General features: G+C 42.6%; 1 protein-coding gene across 2 annotated transcripts in view; it reads right to left on the bottom strand.

Annotated features, from left to right (window-relative positions):
- LOC131891703 (ankyrin-2-like) overlaps nt 1–15,822 on the bottom strand; it is a 58,857-nt gene that overhangs the window by 11,837 nt on the left and 31,198 nt on the right. Inside the window, exons 25-27 of one of the 2 annotated variants that reach the window (XM_059241328.1) lie at nt 14,490–15,766; nt 13,446–13,592; nt 1,837–11,916 (exon numbers count right to left, since the gene is read on the bottom strand). In XM_059241328.1, the coding sequence (XP_059097311.1) occupies nt 1,837–11,916; nt 13,446–13,592; nt 14,490–15,766 (11,504 nt within the window). The remainder of the gene's footprint in view (nt 1–1,836; nt 11,917–13,445; nt 13,593–14,489; nt 15,767–15,822) is intronic. The other variant, XM_059241329.1, reaches the window with a different exon arrangement.

Below are 15,822 nucleotides of genomic sequence, written 5' to 3'. Positions count from 1 at the left end.
AATCCTCGTCCTCGGTATCATTGCCCTCAGCCCTCACTGGTCTAAGATTCCTCCGTCTGACCACTTTATTCAATTTTTGCTGAACAGGACATTTCCGTGTGGTAACATCTTTCTTCCAACGCAGTTGCTCATCTTCTCTTGCTTTGAAATCAAGAGAGGAATTTTCCTCATCAAAAGTAATCACCATTTCCTCATCATCAGTGTCCACTTCCTCTTCTCTAACTGATGCTTGACTTGAGTTCATATGAACGTTACTTTCCACAGGGTTCATCTGCAGAATAAACTCGTTCATGCCGGCATCTTTGGGCGTGGTCTCTTTTCGGATCATATAATAGTCTTTCATTGTCACTTTGACTTCCGAATGCTCTGTTTCATCGTCGCTGATGTCAGCGGATTCGCCCTCAGAATTCATAGATTCTTCATCAGTATCAGGTCCAGAATTATGAGGCTGCAACCCAAAAGTATCTTGGAACTTAGGTCGAAACTGGATGGTCTGGAGAGCTTCTTGAAGGGAAAGCCGACGATGCAGTCGATCAACATCGTTTTGATGACGAATAGCATAGTAATCCTTCATCGACACCTCCACATCAGAGTCATCCGTGGAATCATTACCCGAGTCCTTATCGCGACGTTTTCCTTTGGTTTTAAGACATTTCTTCTTGGGCTGAACATCAATATCAGACATATCTCCTTCACTGGTATCACTTCCACCTTCTTTCTTCTTGATCAGTTGTCCTGGAGATGACGCAGAAGTCTTGTAGTTGGTACACTTTGCTCGGACTAGAGATTCATAAGATTTTAACTGAAGCTCAGGATGCTGGACCATCACCTCCTCTTTCATTATGAACCTATAATCGCTTAGGTTCAAGGCTAGATCCTCATTAGTAGTGGTATCAGATTTCCAGCCATCCTCATCTTCCATGGTTCCATTATTCGCAAAAGAGTTTGGGTCTTCCAAAGTTATTCTGGGTACACTAATTCTGCGCCCTTTCACGGCGGAGTCGGTGGACTTAAACCAAACCGTGGCATTATCCATCAGGGGCATTTCAGGGTTCCTCTTTCCATTGACTTGTTCCTCCACATACCCTTCTAAATCAGAGTTGTCCGTGCTTCCACCATATGCGTCTTGTTGTGTGAGGGTCCATACATGATTTGGGCCACTTCCTGAGGGTTTGGACCTTACGACATCTGGCAAACTTAGATCGGAATCTGACTCTGTAGCGTATTCACTTTCATAGTCATTGGTTGTACCATTCTTAAATTGGGTACCACTCATTTTGGTCAGGCTTTGTAAGATAAACTATGGGGCTACTTACAAAAGTTTCAATCGTTTCCAAATAGGTTTCAATAAGGCTGATAGGAGCCCTTAAGATGGCTTGCAAGTCTCAAGTCATTCCTTAATGTTTTAAAGATTCTCAAATAGTTTAACACTGTTTACTTGCTTGCTGGGTAGAACTTGAGTCTTGAGCGGCCATTTAATATAACGTGTGAGTCTTGGGTTGTGGCCAATTACTAAATTTAATAGATATATTTCAAATTTCTGGCGGTTCTCTTTAAAACTGGAGCAAATTGACGCCACAAAACTCTTCCAATTTGAATGAAGGATTTCAAGCACGCTTGGTAAAGATAAATTATCTGAGTCTTACTTTCCTGAACAAAAGACTCGCAGAGACTCAAGTCAGTTTTTGGACTCATTTACAATACTTGGTTTCAATCTCAGTTTGGAGCAAATGATACATAGTGGTAAAAATCGGGTCCTGAATTGTCTGGCATAATGTAAAAAGCGTGGTCCATGCATGCATACCGTATTGTTATACCTCAATCCCTGTGACAAACCTTTTGATTCTTTGGAAGCAAATCCTTTCTTCGTAGATTTCTCCGGAGTATGCACCCTCACCTCAAGAACAGGCGAGATCTTTTCCTCTGAAACCTGCTCCTTAATCCCTACTGCTGACATTGGAAATTTAATTTTTGTTGGAGATGGCGTTTTCTTGCCTGATGGAGGGGTTATTTCCCCCCTTGGTAACTCATCGACTGATCGAATTCTGGTTTCAATTTCTTCAGAAGAGGAGCTACTAGAGGAAGTTTTCTTAAATTGCGTCACAGAAGGTTTCCGTTTTTCCAATCGCGAGAGCTGAGAGGTTGACCCATCTGAGCTGCTTCGACTGTATTGTTGCTTAAATATCTCTTTTGGATCTTCACCAGGCTCTTTGTAGACTAAGTCTAGAGAGCGCGAAATGTCAGATTCAGTGGAGAATAGTTCAGATGTGGTCACTTTCTTGGTCCCATGCACCTGTTCAGGAGAAAGTTTTAGGGGACTTGCCGGCATGGAGTGACTAGAATCATCTGGGGAGCTAGTTTTTAATTGTTCCACAGGAGATTTTGACATTGGGCTGCTATCTTTACTTTCCCGAGCCTCGCTGGATTCTGATGTACGATAGTAATATTCTTGTTCACTTGAGGCGGTAGACACCTTTGACACTCTTGATGAAGAGTAACTGGAAGTCTTGGCTGATCGGGATTCATGAGAGTCAGTTGTCAGCACTCCAGATTGATCGCTTGAACGTGAAGTTGTGTGAGACTCAATTGAAGACTGAGTGCCTTCTCGCTCATAAGACAAAGCACTACTGGATGATGTGCTCGTGAAAGTTTTTGGAGAGGATGACAAAATGTCATCTTTACTTATTCGACTACTATCAGAGGAACTCGTAAATTCACTTGTTATGTCCTTCAGCCAATTAGGATCCTGGTCCACCTCTTTTGGGTTTTCAACCTTGAACTTACTGGGAGGAAATCTGGATTCCAAAGAGATGTCTTGTTGTTTGGTTATTGGAGTCCAATTTAGAATAGGTGTCATCTGTATTCCTACCATATCGGAGAGTTCAGGGGTGGCCTTTCGCAATCCTCGAGTTTCATGAAGTTTGGATTCATGTTGAGGTTGCAAAATTTTCTGACTGACCTCAATAGATGACTCTTTTGAACTCATTGGCTCCTGGAGGGTTGCTTCTTCAAATTTGGACAGTACAGACACATCAGTCACATCAGTAGAGCCTTCTTCTTCAAAAGCCTCACAGATGCTTTTGTGATCCTCCACTGGGACTGAAACTTCTTTTAATTCAAGTTCAGGAGTGAGGTCAGATTTGAGTTCTTTTACCTCTGCCTTAATATCTTGTGCTGCTTGAGAGACGTGGCTCATTAGAATTTCAACCTGTGTCTCCGCCATAACGGTTTTAGCCATGATGGTCAATTGCTCCTTCCTCCGCTTGAGCGTGGGGCTTTCAGTGTCAGTGTCCAAGTCTTCTTCGTCTGAGGGTAGGTCAGCTTCCAAAGTATGTGAAGAAAGAGTTCCATCAGAGATAAATGAATCAATTAAGGTTGAGCCTCTTAGCAAAGAGTCCGTCTTATCACTTATTAAGGTATCATTATTTGGGTCAAACACAGAGTCATCCAGACTTTGTCCTTCTCGAGACATCATTTCGAGGCCACTTTCGTCTTGTTCTTCTTCTTGTATTTTCTTGGACGAGAATGCGCGATGACTTCTACCTTCAATAGCAATGTTGTCCTCTTTAGGCTTGATTTGGGTCTCATCAAGTGCATAACAATCTCTGAGAGTTAGTTCCTCCTCAGGTGATTGAATCAACTCCTGACAAGGAGGTGCCTCAAAGTCCAAATCTTGAACAAAATGAGCTCGGAAACTTTCCATAAGTCTGAAATCACCAACAGGTGTCTCGCCAAGCACCTCCTCCTCCTCAGATTCAAGAGGAAAATCATTTACGGTGCCCTTTCTTAGGAGGTGAGCAGTCATTTGAGAGAGAGTTGGAACAATGTCATCAAGAGAAGCCAGGGTTGTGGTTACTTCCTTTTCAATTTTTACAATTGTCTTCTTTGTCTCCTCCTCAAAAGCAAGTTTTTGACAAACCTTTGCTTGCAAATCTTCACCTTCTTTCACAACTGTTTTCAACTCGCCTGACGCCTGAATTGGAACAGTCTCTACCAAGGACTTTGATGGCCTCAGCCTCTCAGATTTCTTTCCTTTTGGACTTTCCAGTTTCCTCGTTGAAGCTCCAACAGATTGAGCCAATCCAGAGAGAATAGGAAGCTCATCAATTGTAGATCGACGCTGAATTCGGGTTACTTGAACCACACTCTCATTTGCCTTTTGCGTTACTTGCTTGATCTCAATTGAGTCCAATGAAGAGGGGTCTTGAGTCAACGTATGACTTAAAGCACTCAAAGTTGGGAGTTCCCTGGCGTCAGTCGTACTGCATTCAACCCTCGAAACCTTGGTGGCTGTTTGCCCGGACTCTAGAGCCAGAGTTTTGGCTAATTCAGTCATATTGGAGAATTCCTGAATAACTTTCGTCTGAGGGGGTTCTGTCACTTTTTCAGCAAGATTTTTGGCCATCTCGCACAGGTTTTTCAATTCCTCATTTGGTGTCTCAATCATTTTGTCGATTTTTTTTTGTTCCTCGACAGAGTCTTCTTGATGAAAAGTCATCATTGCCTGAAGAATGTGGTCTTTCTCAGCCTGACACAAAAAATCTTCATCACTAATAGAAATCTCTCCCGGCGATATAGTTGTATCAACATTTGAAGAAAATGTTTCTTGGACGTTGTCTTTGCTTTCAGAGACTTTCATTTCCCCTGAGGGACGATGCTCCTCACTATCTACTTCTTGCTCTAGTTGCTTTTCAAGATCATCAGTAGAATCATGCCCTTCAAGCATAGCTCTGAGGATGTGATCCTTTTCATCACTGTCAAGGAGGCCTTCAGAATTTGATTCAGTCTCGTCATTCCCAACAAATTCTTGAATTGGAGCGCAATGGATGACTGGAGCAACCGCATCTTGAATTGTTTGTCGAAGAGCATCAGCAATGCCATGGCCAGGGGCAACCTCTATGCCAACTTGAGTTTCTTCTTCATTGTTCATCTCGGCAGCAAGTTCATCTTCATCTTCTTCAAATAAAGTCTGTCCAGCTATAGATTTGTCTACTTCGAAGCTCTCCATAACGTTGTCGTCCATAGAGAGACTATCAGTTCCTTCATCAAAGCTAGGGGTTATCATTATTCTGGGGGCATTAACCTCGTCAAACTCTTGATCAGATTGATCCATGACATCTTGTTTGGATCTACCAGGAGGCATTACCACAACCAACATTTCATCAATGTCATCAGATCGCGTCATATCATCGTTGCCAAATGAATCTACAGAGGTGTCTCTCTGAAACGTTTCATTGTAGTAGTACTCATCAAGACCGTCTTGTTCTTCTTTCACATCAGTAGAAACAACCTGATGTTCTTGGCAAACATATTCTGCAACAGTGACAGATGCAGAAGAGGCACGATCATGAAAGTGAGACACAGTGAACTCAGAGGCATCTTGCAATGGCTCCATTGAAGAAATTTGAGCATGGGCCACCACAGATTGGTTTGCAATGGAGAGTTCCTCAACAGATCCCATTTTACCTTGACCTAAGCCTTTGCTCTCTTTCCTTTGTTTTTCCTCAGACAGTCTCAATTCTTGACCCCCTTCCTCTTGATGCTCTTGACTTCCACCTTTGGCATCTTCAGTACTTTCAAGGGCAGAACCATCCATATAGTGTAAACTTCTCTGCTTTTCAATGCAGGTTGCCTCGTTTGTTTCAGTTAGATCTTGTTTCCTTTTAGGCTCATCAATACCGGTGGCACCTTGAGAATCAGTGACAGGATCATCTATTTGAATTGAGCTCGAGTCTTTTTTTATTGCTTCAGAAAATTCACCATCAGGTATTGAAGAAAGTATTTTTTTGTAGGCGGATTCCTTTTCAAAAGACATTTCAGCAGCTCTTGTATCGGGCAAAACACTTGTGGAAGAAACAAATGACGAGGATTGGAATGTAGCTTGTAAGTCGGCAGTGGCATGAACATATTCAGCTCTTGTCTCTTTAGTGACCTCAAACTCCAACATTTCTGGTTGAGTGGAGCTTTTGAAAAACTTCTTTTCTAGGTCTGTCACTATGTTATCTTGACTATGCATTGAAGCAGAGACTTCATGGTCAGATTTTCCTTCCAACTCCAAACCCTTGGATACTTGATCCTCTTTGCCAAAGCTTTTGGTTGCACCAAGACTTAAGGACTTCATCAGCGTTCCAACATCATGATGCTCCTTTGACTCAAACTTGTGAGAGACATATGAGGAGCTCATAACACTTTTATGTTGAGTAGAATCTTCATGCACTTCTTTTTGAACGACCTTTAGTTGATTGGAAGGTTCAAGATCTTCTTCATCCTTATTTTGTTCCGGCTCAGAAGCTGCGTCAACTTTTTGAGATGCAGGCGATTTCAAGGAAGATTTTTCTTCAGTAACAGGGATGACTGCCTCTAGATCTTTATTGTCAACACCTTTGGCAGAACTTATTGTTACTGTCTTTTCAACAGTCACTCCATCATCAAGCTCTTTTGACTCAAATGTTTGAGTGACAAATGATGAGCTTGTTACATTCTCTAGTTCAGCAGATTCCTTTTGACCAAGCTTTGGTTGATCTGCAGATTCGGGACCTTGACGGTCATCATCATGCCCAGACCCAGAGGCAAGCTTTGGTAGTTGATAATCAGGAAATTCCAAGGGCTCTTGTTCTTCAAGGACTGGAATAGTTGTCTCCTGACCTTGATTACCACTTCTGCCGTCAGACCTTATTGTTACTGTCTTTTCAACAGTCACTCCATCATCAAGCTCTTTTGACTCAAATGTTTGAGTGACAAATGATGAGCTTGTTACATTCTCTAGTTCAGCAGATTCCTTTTGACCAAGCTTTGGTTGATCTGCAGATTCGGGACCTTGACGGTCATCATCATGCCCAGACCCAGAGGCAAGCTTTGGTAGTTGATAATCAGGAAATTCCAAGGGCTCTTGTTCTTCAAGGACTGGAATGACAGTACCCTGATCTTCACCGTCAATACCTTTGGCAGACTTAATCGTTTTTGTTGTTTCAACAATCACTTCATCATGAAGCTCCTTTGATTCAAATGTTTGAGTGACAAGAGAGGAGCTTGCTACATTCAGTGATTCTGTTGATCCCTCTTGAACGATTTGCGATTGATTGGTAGATTCAAGACCTTGCTTGTTATCACCTTGTTCAGACCCAGAAGCAAGGTCAAATTTTAGAGATGCAGGAAATTCCAGGAAACATGTTTCTTCAAGTACTGGAATGACAGTCTCTTGATCTTCACTGTCAACACCTTTGGCCGACGTAACTATTCTTGTTCTTGCAATGGTCTCTTCATCATTCAACTCCTTTGATTCAACTGTTTGAGTGACAAATGAGGAGCTTGTCACATTCTCATCTTTTGTAGATTCTATTTGAAAAACCTTTGGTTGATCAGCAGGTTCAAGATCTTTTTCTTCCTCATCTCGTTCAGGCTCAGAAGCAAACTTTGCTTTCTGAGAGTCAAGAAATTCCAAGGATGATTTTTCTTCAGTAGCAGGAATGCCAGTTTTTTTCTGATCTTCATTGTCAATTCCTTTGGCAGACGTAATTGTTATTGCTTTTTGAACCGTCACTCCATCTTGACGCTTTTTGGACTCAAAAGTTTGAGTGACAAATGAGGAGATAGTCTCATCCTCCAAATTGGTAGATCCCTCAGGAACAAACCTTGGTTGATCAGCAAGTTCAAGATTTTTTTTGCCCTTATCTTGTTCAGACCCAGAGGCAAACTTTGCTTTTTGAGAGTCAAGAGATATCAACGAAGATTGTTCTTCCATAACAGGAATAAGGGTCTTCTGATCTTCCTTGTCTTCGCCTTTGGCAGAGGTAATTGTTCTTGTTTTTTCAACAGTCACTCCATCATGAAGCTCTTTTGATTCAAATCTTTGGGTCAAAAGAGAAGAGGATGTTTCTACCTCAATTTCTACACTTTTGTTTGTTTCTTCTTGTCCTATAGTCATTGTTACATCACCACCTTTTCGGAAAGTCGTTTCTTTTAGTAATGGGTCTCTTGGTTCCAAAAATGATTCTTCAAAACCAGAATTTTCTATGTCTTTTCCATCTCGACCAATGTTTTTGTTTGCGCCAGCAACCAACGTTTTGTCATAAGTGGTTGGATTTCTTTGGTCTAATAATACAATATCCTTGAGCTTGGAGAAATCTGGAGTAACTCCGCTTCCCAAGAAAGCAGTGGATTCTTTGGTGAAATGCTCGCCAAAGTGTGAATTATCGGTTTCTTGATCAGATCCCTTATTGCTCTGGGTAGTTCCTGTGACTACATTTTGGAGTTTTGTTTCACTCACTGAGGCCGCGCTTGACACAGAAACCATTTGACCAGGTTTTGTTGAGGAATGAGTCACATCTTTGGATTGATGTGTCAAAGTAAGTTGGCTGGCGGATGATGAATGAGATGAGGATGACTCCAGGTGTATGATTGTTTTGGTATCTTGCAACAATGATCTTGATTGCAGTGCAGAAGTGGATGATCCTTCTTCACCTTGCAACTCAAATGAGGGTTCAACATCAGGTTCTTTTTCAATGACCTCAAGCGGCTTCTCAATTAGGATTTCACCTTGTTTACTGCTGCATTGTTCTTTATGTAAAGTGAGACTCTCCCTAGAAGCTGTTATTTCTTTGCATTGCAGCTCAACCTTCTTCTCAAAAGTAAAAGGCTTGTTTGTCTCTGAATCATGTGAATGAACTGTCTCAGAAGGAGTTACTGTTGTGATGTCTTTTGAAGGAATCGAGTCATCATATTGCAATTCAACTTGTTTTTCAATGCAAATAGGTTCATTCACTTCCAAATCACCCTGAGTGCGTGTTTGTGAAATTTCAGATCTGTCTGTCCCCTCTTCACCTTTATAAAGGAGAGTAGCTCTCTTCTCAATGCACAGAGGTTCATTGACATAGGGTCTACTTGGAAAACTTTCAAGTGTTTCACTAGCAAATGCATCTTGCACCTTCATGTCGGTATTTTTGGCAGATTTTTCGTCCTCGTATTGTAGATCAATTATTTTCTCAATACAAATGGGTTCATTGGCCTCTGCATCAAGTGGACTTGGAGTTTTAGGAGCGAAGGTTGTAGGAGGTCTTTTGGATCCTTCTCCTGAAGATGTATCTTCTTCATAAAGCAACTCAATTCTCTTTTCAGTGCAAACAGGCTCATACACTTCCGTGATTTGTTCAATTTGTGACAAAGGCAGAAATTTCTGGGCACTTTGTAGGTCATCAAGAACCCCGGTGCCAGATTTGTAGGTTGGGGAAGTCTGAATTTTAGATTGTACTTGATGAAGATCAGAGGAATCTGATTGTTCCATTGAGACTTGTCCGTCAATGACATCAATTTCTTTGGAGCTTAACTCAGAAGATGGTTCATAGGTTTGCGTTTCAGAGGGGGTCTCAGGTTTTGCTTGGGAAGTAGGTTTGTCTTCATCAATGCCCAACTCATCTTCATAAAGCAAGTCAATTTTCTTCTCAATGCAGATACTTTCCGCTACTCCTGCATCAGTTTTTAAGGCTTCGATAGTTCTGGAATCTTGGGACAAAGATGCTTGATCTGTTGGCTGATCCTTTGGGATATGAAGACTTGTTTCCAAATCAGTTTGTTGATCCACAGAATCTGAATGCCCTGAGATTTTTTGCTCACTAATTTCTGAACTAGAATGGGAGGAGCTTTGATTCAATGAAGGGTCAGCTTCAACTTGCAATTTAGCAACAATCTTGTTATGGAATGAGGCTTCATCTGCGGGCTTTGTCTCTTGGATGCTTTGATCCATATTTTCAGATGATTTAGCGCCAGATAATTGAACTTGAGAAGCAACCATTGACGATTGGGTTGAAATAACTGCTCGCTCCACAAACGTCTGGTCAGACAAAGAGCTTGACTTTCGGGTAGTAATTGACTCCCTCTCGAAAATCTTGTAATCTTGGACAATAGAGGTGCTTTGATGGTAAGAATGAGCTTGTGCATTTTTTTGACCCGGTGCAATAGGTCTGTCATTGCTCTTTTCTGTTGCCTCTACTTGAGGTTTTGATTCTGATTGATTTCCATCAATGTCTGTAGTCTTGCTTTGCTCCCCTTCACTGATTTCTGTTGTTTTGTCTTGCTTTTTTCCATGGATTTCTGTTGTTTTGTCTTGCTCTTTTCCATGGATTTCTGTTGTTTTGTCTTGCTCTTTTCCATGGATTTCTGTTGTTTTATCTTGCTCCACATGAATAATTTCTGTTGCATTATCTTGCTCCACATGAATAATTTCTGTTGCATTATCTTGCTCCAATTTATTGTCAGAGTTTGCATGTCTTTCCATTTGAGACTCATCTTCAACTAGTGCTTGAAACTGTTTCTCAATGCAAATAGGCTCATCAACCGCAGAATCTGCAGTTGAGTCTTGCGGTTCTGGACTGTGTCTCTTGACTTCTATTTTTTGTTTTACGTCATAAGCGCCAGGTAAGTTTTCATCTGGGCCTTCAAGTTTGCCTTGTTGCATATTTTTTTGTTCTCCTAGCATCGTGTCTTGGTCCTTCAGACCTTTGTACAACAAACCAATCTCCTTTGGCACAATCAAATCTTCCTCTACTTCCGTCTGCTTTTGAATGAGGGAGTCTGAAATTTGATGTTCACTTGTGGGTTGGTTCTCAAATAGGAGCCCAACTTTCTTTTCAATGCAAGGCTCTTCGGCAACTTCTTCTTTATACTCTTTTCGAGCCTCAAATGTTTGAGGATCATGAACTCTTTCGAATTCTGTCTCCAGTTTTAAGCTTTCCATTCGAGTAGCTGGATCTCTTTCCATTATGAGAGAAGGAAAATCTGTAGTCTCCTTCTCAGTCACTGCAACATTGGCCTGAAGGGCTTGCGCCTCCATGCTTGTTATTGATTCAATACCAACTACAGTTCGCTCCACTATCGAAGTACTACCCTCAGAACGGCTGGTGAGCTCATGACTAAAATGGTATTCTTTGGTCGTGGTGCTTTGGTTGGATGATTTTTCTTCCATTTGCTTCACATCAGAAGATAATTGGGACAAATCCATGTCCATGTCAAACTCAAATGATCCTGGCTGTTCACTTGTACCAATGGCTGGTCTGGATGACTCACTCGATGGCGAATTTTTAATGCTTTCCAAGTCTCCTGCTTTAGGAGGGGATGTTGAAGCACTTTGGAGAACTCTTTTTGGTGGACTAGATGTGGCATCCACCATGTATTGAGATTCAATGGCTGACATTGGGCTCGTGGCTTTGCTCTCAGTGAATAATATAGGACTGAGATTGGCATCTGCAGTGTCCACCAGATTCTGGACATCAGTTTCTTTGTCAGTTGATGCAAGGACGGACTTCCATTGAGCTGGACTATCTGGACTGGCTGTTGAGGCTGCACTTAGACCAATACATTTTTCAGTACTCTGTTTGGGGCTTTCAGAGCTCTGACTATGAATAGGGCTCAACTGAGCTTTACCCGCGGCAACTTCTGTGCCCATGGGACTCATGTCTGAGAGATCTGCATCGGTATCAATAGATTGATCTTGGAGATCCAAAATCTGGGGCTTAAATGCCTTTCCTGTGGCAAGACCAGAAGATTCTCCGGCAGTGGATATCCCAGATTCTGTCCATTGGCCACTTTCGGTCATTGGGCTTTCCATGGGACTTCCTTCATGTTCCTGGACTAACATCAGAACCTTGTGCTTTTCTAAAAAGGATTTGCTCGAGCTACGTGTTTCTTTCTCAGTGAGCTCGCTATGATGTTTCTCTTTAATCGAGATTTCAGAATCTGGAGAGAATTTCCCGGATGTGATCTCAACTGACTTGGGGAGGGTGCCAGAGGATTCCACATGAACAAAGCCCACCGTGGTGGTGGTGGTGGTAGTGGTTGATGATGAGGATGAGGAAAAAGACTTGAGGGAAGCTTTCTCCTGAGTATGACGTTCCTCAGCATGGTCAACATGAGTGGTTTTTTGGGCTATTAAGAGGATAGTGGGCAAAAACAAGGGTTAGTCAAGAAGCTCAACATTAGCGGGAGTGTATCAATTGAAAGAGGTATAAAAACTGGCCATGTCTTCTACATAATGGCAACAATGACCGTAGAGCCCAACGCAAAGAAGAAAAAGTCCTGCACCTCAGCGTGACCACTTAGGATCTACTTTGTTTCAAATGAAGGGAGGAAACGATCTGTGTGAACAAACATAGTTCAAGGATTCATTCTCTATTGCCATTTGTGTAGATTCAGCCGACTCATCTCATTCATTCCAATTGCATCAGCTCTCAAAACATAGCGGGGTAATGCAAAAGAAAGGCTTGCAGGATCTTGGCCGCAAGGATGGAGGGTAAAGAAGCAACGTAAACATGGGATGTTTTCTACAGTATTTGTACATTGCAGCAAAAGAACGATATGAGCAGAAATCATAGAGGGAGAAATGGAAACACAAGGCTCAATAAATGCGTGAGGTGTGTCCAAGTGAAGCTCATTTTGAACTCTCCAGCGCCAGTCCAAGTGTGGCCGGTAAAAAAAATAGTACTTCAATCTTGTTAGAGCTGAGCAATGGTGGCCTTCCAATCACCACTGGAAAAAAGCTGAAAGATCTACACGTTGAAAGAGTTTGTGGCTGTTTCTTTTTTTTCTTATCGGAAGTTCGTCAACAACTCTTTTAATTCACATCAGATGCGCCTTGTCCCGGGCATTCATCCAATTTGAAAAAAAAAAGTTTTTACAAAAGTGGCAAGGTTGGGCCTTTTTTAAGCGTGAGAAGTGAGCAAAGTTTAGGCAAAAGCCATGCAGTTTAGGGAGTGCATGCAGGAAAGACCTTAACAACTATTTCATTTGAACCAGACAATTCAAGAACCTTACCTTCATGACAAGAGTGAATTTATCGTATGTAAAGAATAATATGTAGTAATAATAAGCGTGTATGAGAGTAAGCACAATATTTGTAACGTTGGGTCATGCAGATCATCAAACTTGGGCAATTTGATAGTCTCTTGCCCCTAATCCCATTTGCTCCAGAACTGAAGTTGAGAAAGAGTGAAAACAAAAGGGAAACACAACTGGCAATAGTCTTTAGAGAAGGCACTCAAAGGCAACCTTTTGTAAGTAGTAATAGCAATGAAGCGTTCCCTAAACAAAGAAAAGAGCCACTCTGTCACCAAAGAACACCTCTACACCACTAAAACGGGCCCGTGGCTGACATTCCTCTCATTGGCTTCACTCCTTGGAACAGTGAAACAGGGTGCTCTAACGAAAAGCCAATTGAGGGATGTCAAACAGGTTCCTCTTTCTAAAAGGCTTCGAAAGTCCTGCCCTGTAATAGTCAATGACTCAAAATGCTAATATGGCTTCTTGGCCGCCAAGGTATACTAGGGCTTCTTGTAGATTGCCAGTCACCTGGATCCATTCAAGTCATTCAAACAAATGCTTTATACTCGTATATTGGAATAAACTAGAGGATTCTAGGGCTTCAATCACTCATTGAACATAGTAGCAATGGGTCTTACCTTGGCTTTCAGAGCTCCGGGTGGAAGAGCTCTGTTCTTCCTGGTGATATTCTTGTCTCTCTTCGACCACTGGGATCGAAACCTCGGCTTCGTCATTTATGTCTTTGGCGGCAATTTGGACAGCTTCCTCGAGGGAAGTTTCGGTCCCTGAAACATGGGCTCTTATTACTCATCAGAAATCATTCATATCTGGCTCAAAAACTCGACACCTCGTCGCGTCAATTGTATGATATCCACAGCTTGTGCAAGCAGGTGCCAAAAAGTGCTTGTTTGGTGTCGAAAATAGAACTGCGATGGCTTAGACGTTTCCGTAGAATCTTTTGTCTGAATTCTTAATCGCATTCACACTTGTTCTAATTCACAAGTTTTTAAATGAAGAGACTAATTGGCGATGAGATATTGCCATACACAGTGCCCAGGGTCTCATATGGTGAAAGGGGCGAATGAATCCCCAGAGTTGCTATCATCTTCTTTTGGGCTAAAATCAATATCTAGGCGCAACCAAACTGTTGCCAATTCTGATTTTATGGATCAGTGATTCAAGGTACCTTTAAAGGTAGGTGGACGTTTTCGGAAGACAAATTAACAAGTTAATTAATAACTAGACGTTAGCTTCAAATCAGTTACTTAATGCAGAACAAGGGTCCTCAAAGAAGTAGCGAAAAGAAGTAAGTATCACTCAAGAGAAGCAGTGCAATGAAGCAAACATAGTTGGCACAAAATAGAAGCATATTGGCCAAAGTGCCTCTACAGTTGTGAGCCAGTGACGAAGAAAACAAACGTAAATAGAAGAGGTCTCCACTAATATTCTACCCGAAGAGAGCCTCTAACCTTGCTGTAAGACAATGCTGGAGTTATCAAATTCTCGCGAGGTTGAAACTCGAATGGAAGAAGACATTGAGGTTCTGTGCATACTGGAAGACGACACTGAACTTGTTTCTCTCGAATAGGACATGGATACTTGGTTATCTAAGGAACCGACCAGGATTGTTAATTTTCTATGTGGTCAAAGCACTTTCATTTGTTGATTAAGTAAGGACAAACCTCGTTGGAATTCTTCCATGGGCTCATGTTTCACCAAGGGGCTCGGGGGAGGGGTGCTGGTCCTCATGGGAGCCTCTGCCACTTCGGTTCGGGTCTCCTCAATGACTTCAATGCGCTCCTCTTCTTGTTCTTCCTCCTCACTCTCGCTGCTTTCCTGATGAGAGTCCGGATCCTTTTCTTCCGCCAAGTATTTGGCCTCATCCCGCTCATAAGAGGAGTCAAATTGGGATTTTTCGTATTCCTCCTCTTCACTTGAGATAACTCTCTTTGTGGTAGTGGTGGTAGTGGTGGTGATCGTTTCTCCATTCTCACTTTCAACCACACGGTGTTGCTTCTCGGTGATGGTTTGGTCATGGCCTTGCTTTTCTTCAAAAGTGGTGGTGCTTGTGATGGTCTCATGAACTTCATCCTCATCCTCACTGATGGCATCAACCCGTTTCAGAGGTGCCGAAAGGAGTCGCGCTCCTGGGACCTCCTCCTCAATTTGGTTCTTGGCCACTTGCTTCTCAAAGGCGTCCGTGACCATTTCTACGTTGAACATGCACTTGTCCACAATATCGTCACGGTTACATGCCCTAAGAGCCTTCTCCAGCTCGTTGCCAGTGGCGCGATTACCATGGGTATTTAACCAGAGGCGCAACATAACCATGCCTTGTTGACCTTCGTTGTTTGGGTACTCAGCCTTGATGATATTGATATCCGAGTCATCGATTTCTAACTCCTTGGCAACCTGGACCCAATCGGAGCCGAGAAGGTTGCCGATGTCCGAGATGCGGAGGTCGGCACGGTGAATTGTGTCAAACTTGCCGTAACCTGCCTGTCGGAGGAATTGGTGCTTCTTCTGAAGAGCCATGTATTCCTCACCCGCCTCTGGGTAGTCTGGCTCAGGAGTAATATCCGTTGGGAGGTCCACATTTAGGTTGCAGATGGGAGTTTGAGGGGCCTCTTGTTTACTTAGCTTGGGCTCCTTCATGAAGGCAACGCGGCCCATTGCTTCAGAGTGGGGGTCCTTCACCTTAACAGTGAATGGTAGTCGATTCTCACGGAAGGCCCAGAATCGGAGGCTCAGTTGTTCCCCGGATTTGGTCACCGGGACCAAGTTTCCTCCGAACTCCACAAAGTTACTTGTGCCCTCCAAAACCTCGACATCCCGCGATTTGGCCACTTCGGTGAAATGCTCCTGGTTCTCCAAGGTCTTCTCTTCCTTGTCGTCAGTCATGCAGAAAACACGCAACCTTGCTTCGTTGACATCGTGACGCTTGGCAAAGACAACAAACCTGGAGGAACAGTTGTAAACCAGTTAGAACTTTGTCCACACATTGGATGGTTGAAT

The sequence above is a fragment of the Tigriopus californicus genome, chromosome 12 (assembly GCF_007210705.1).
Source record: "Tigriopus californicus strain San Diego chromosome 12, Tcal_SD_v2.1, whole genome shotgun sequence".
NCBI lineage: Eukaryota > Metazoa > Arthropoda > Copepoda > Harpacticoida > Harpacticidae > Tigriopus > Tigriopus californicus.
Note: the sequence above shows the minus strand (reverse complement) of the source record. Positions and strands in the feature narration are given on the sequence as shown.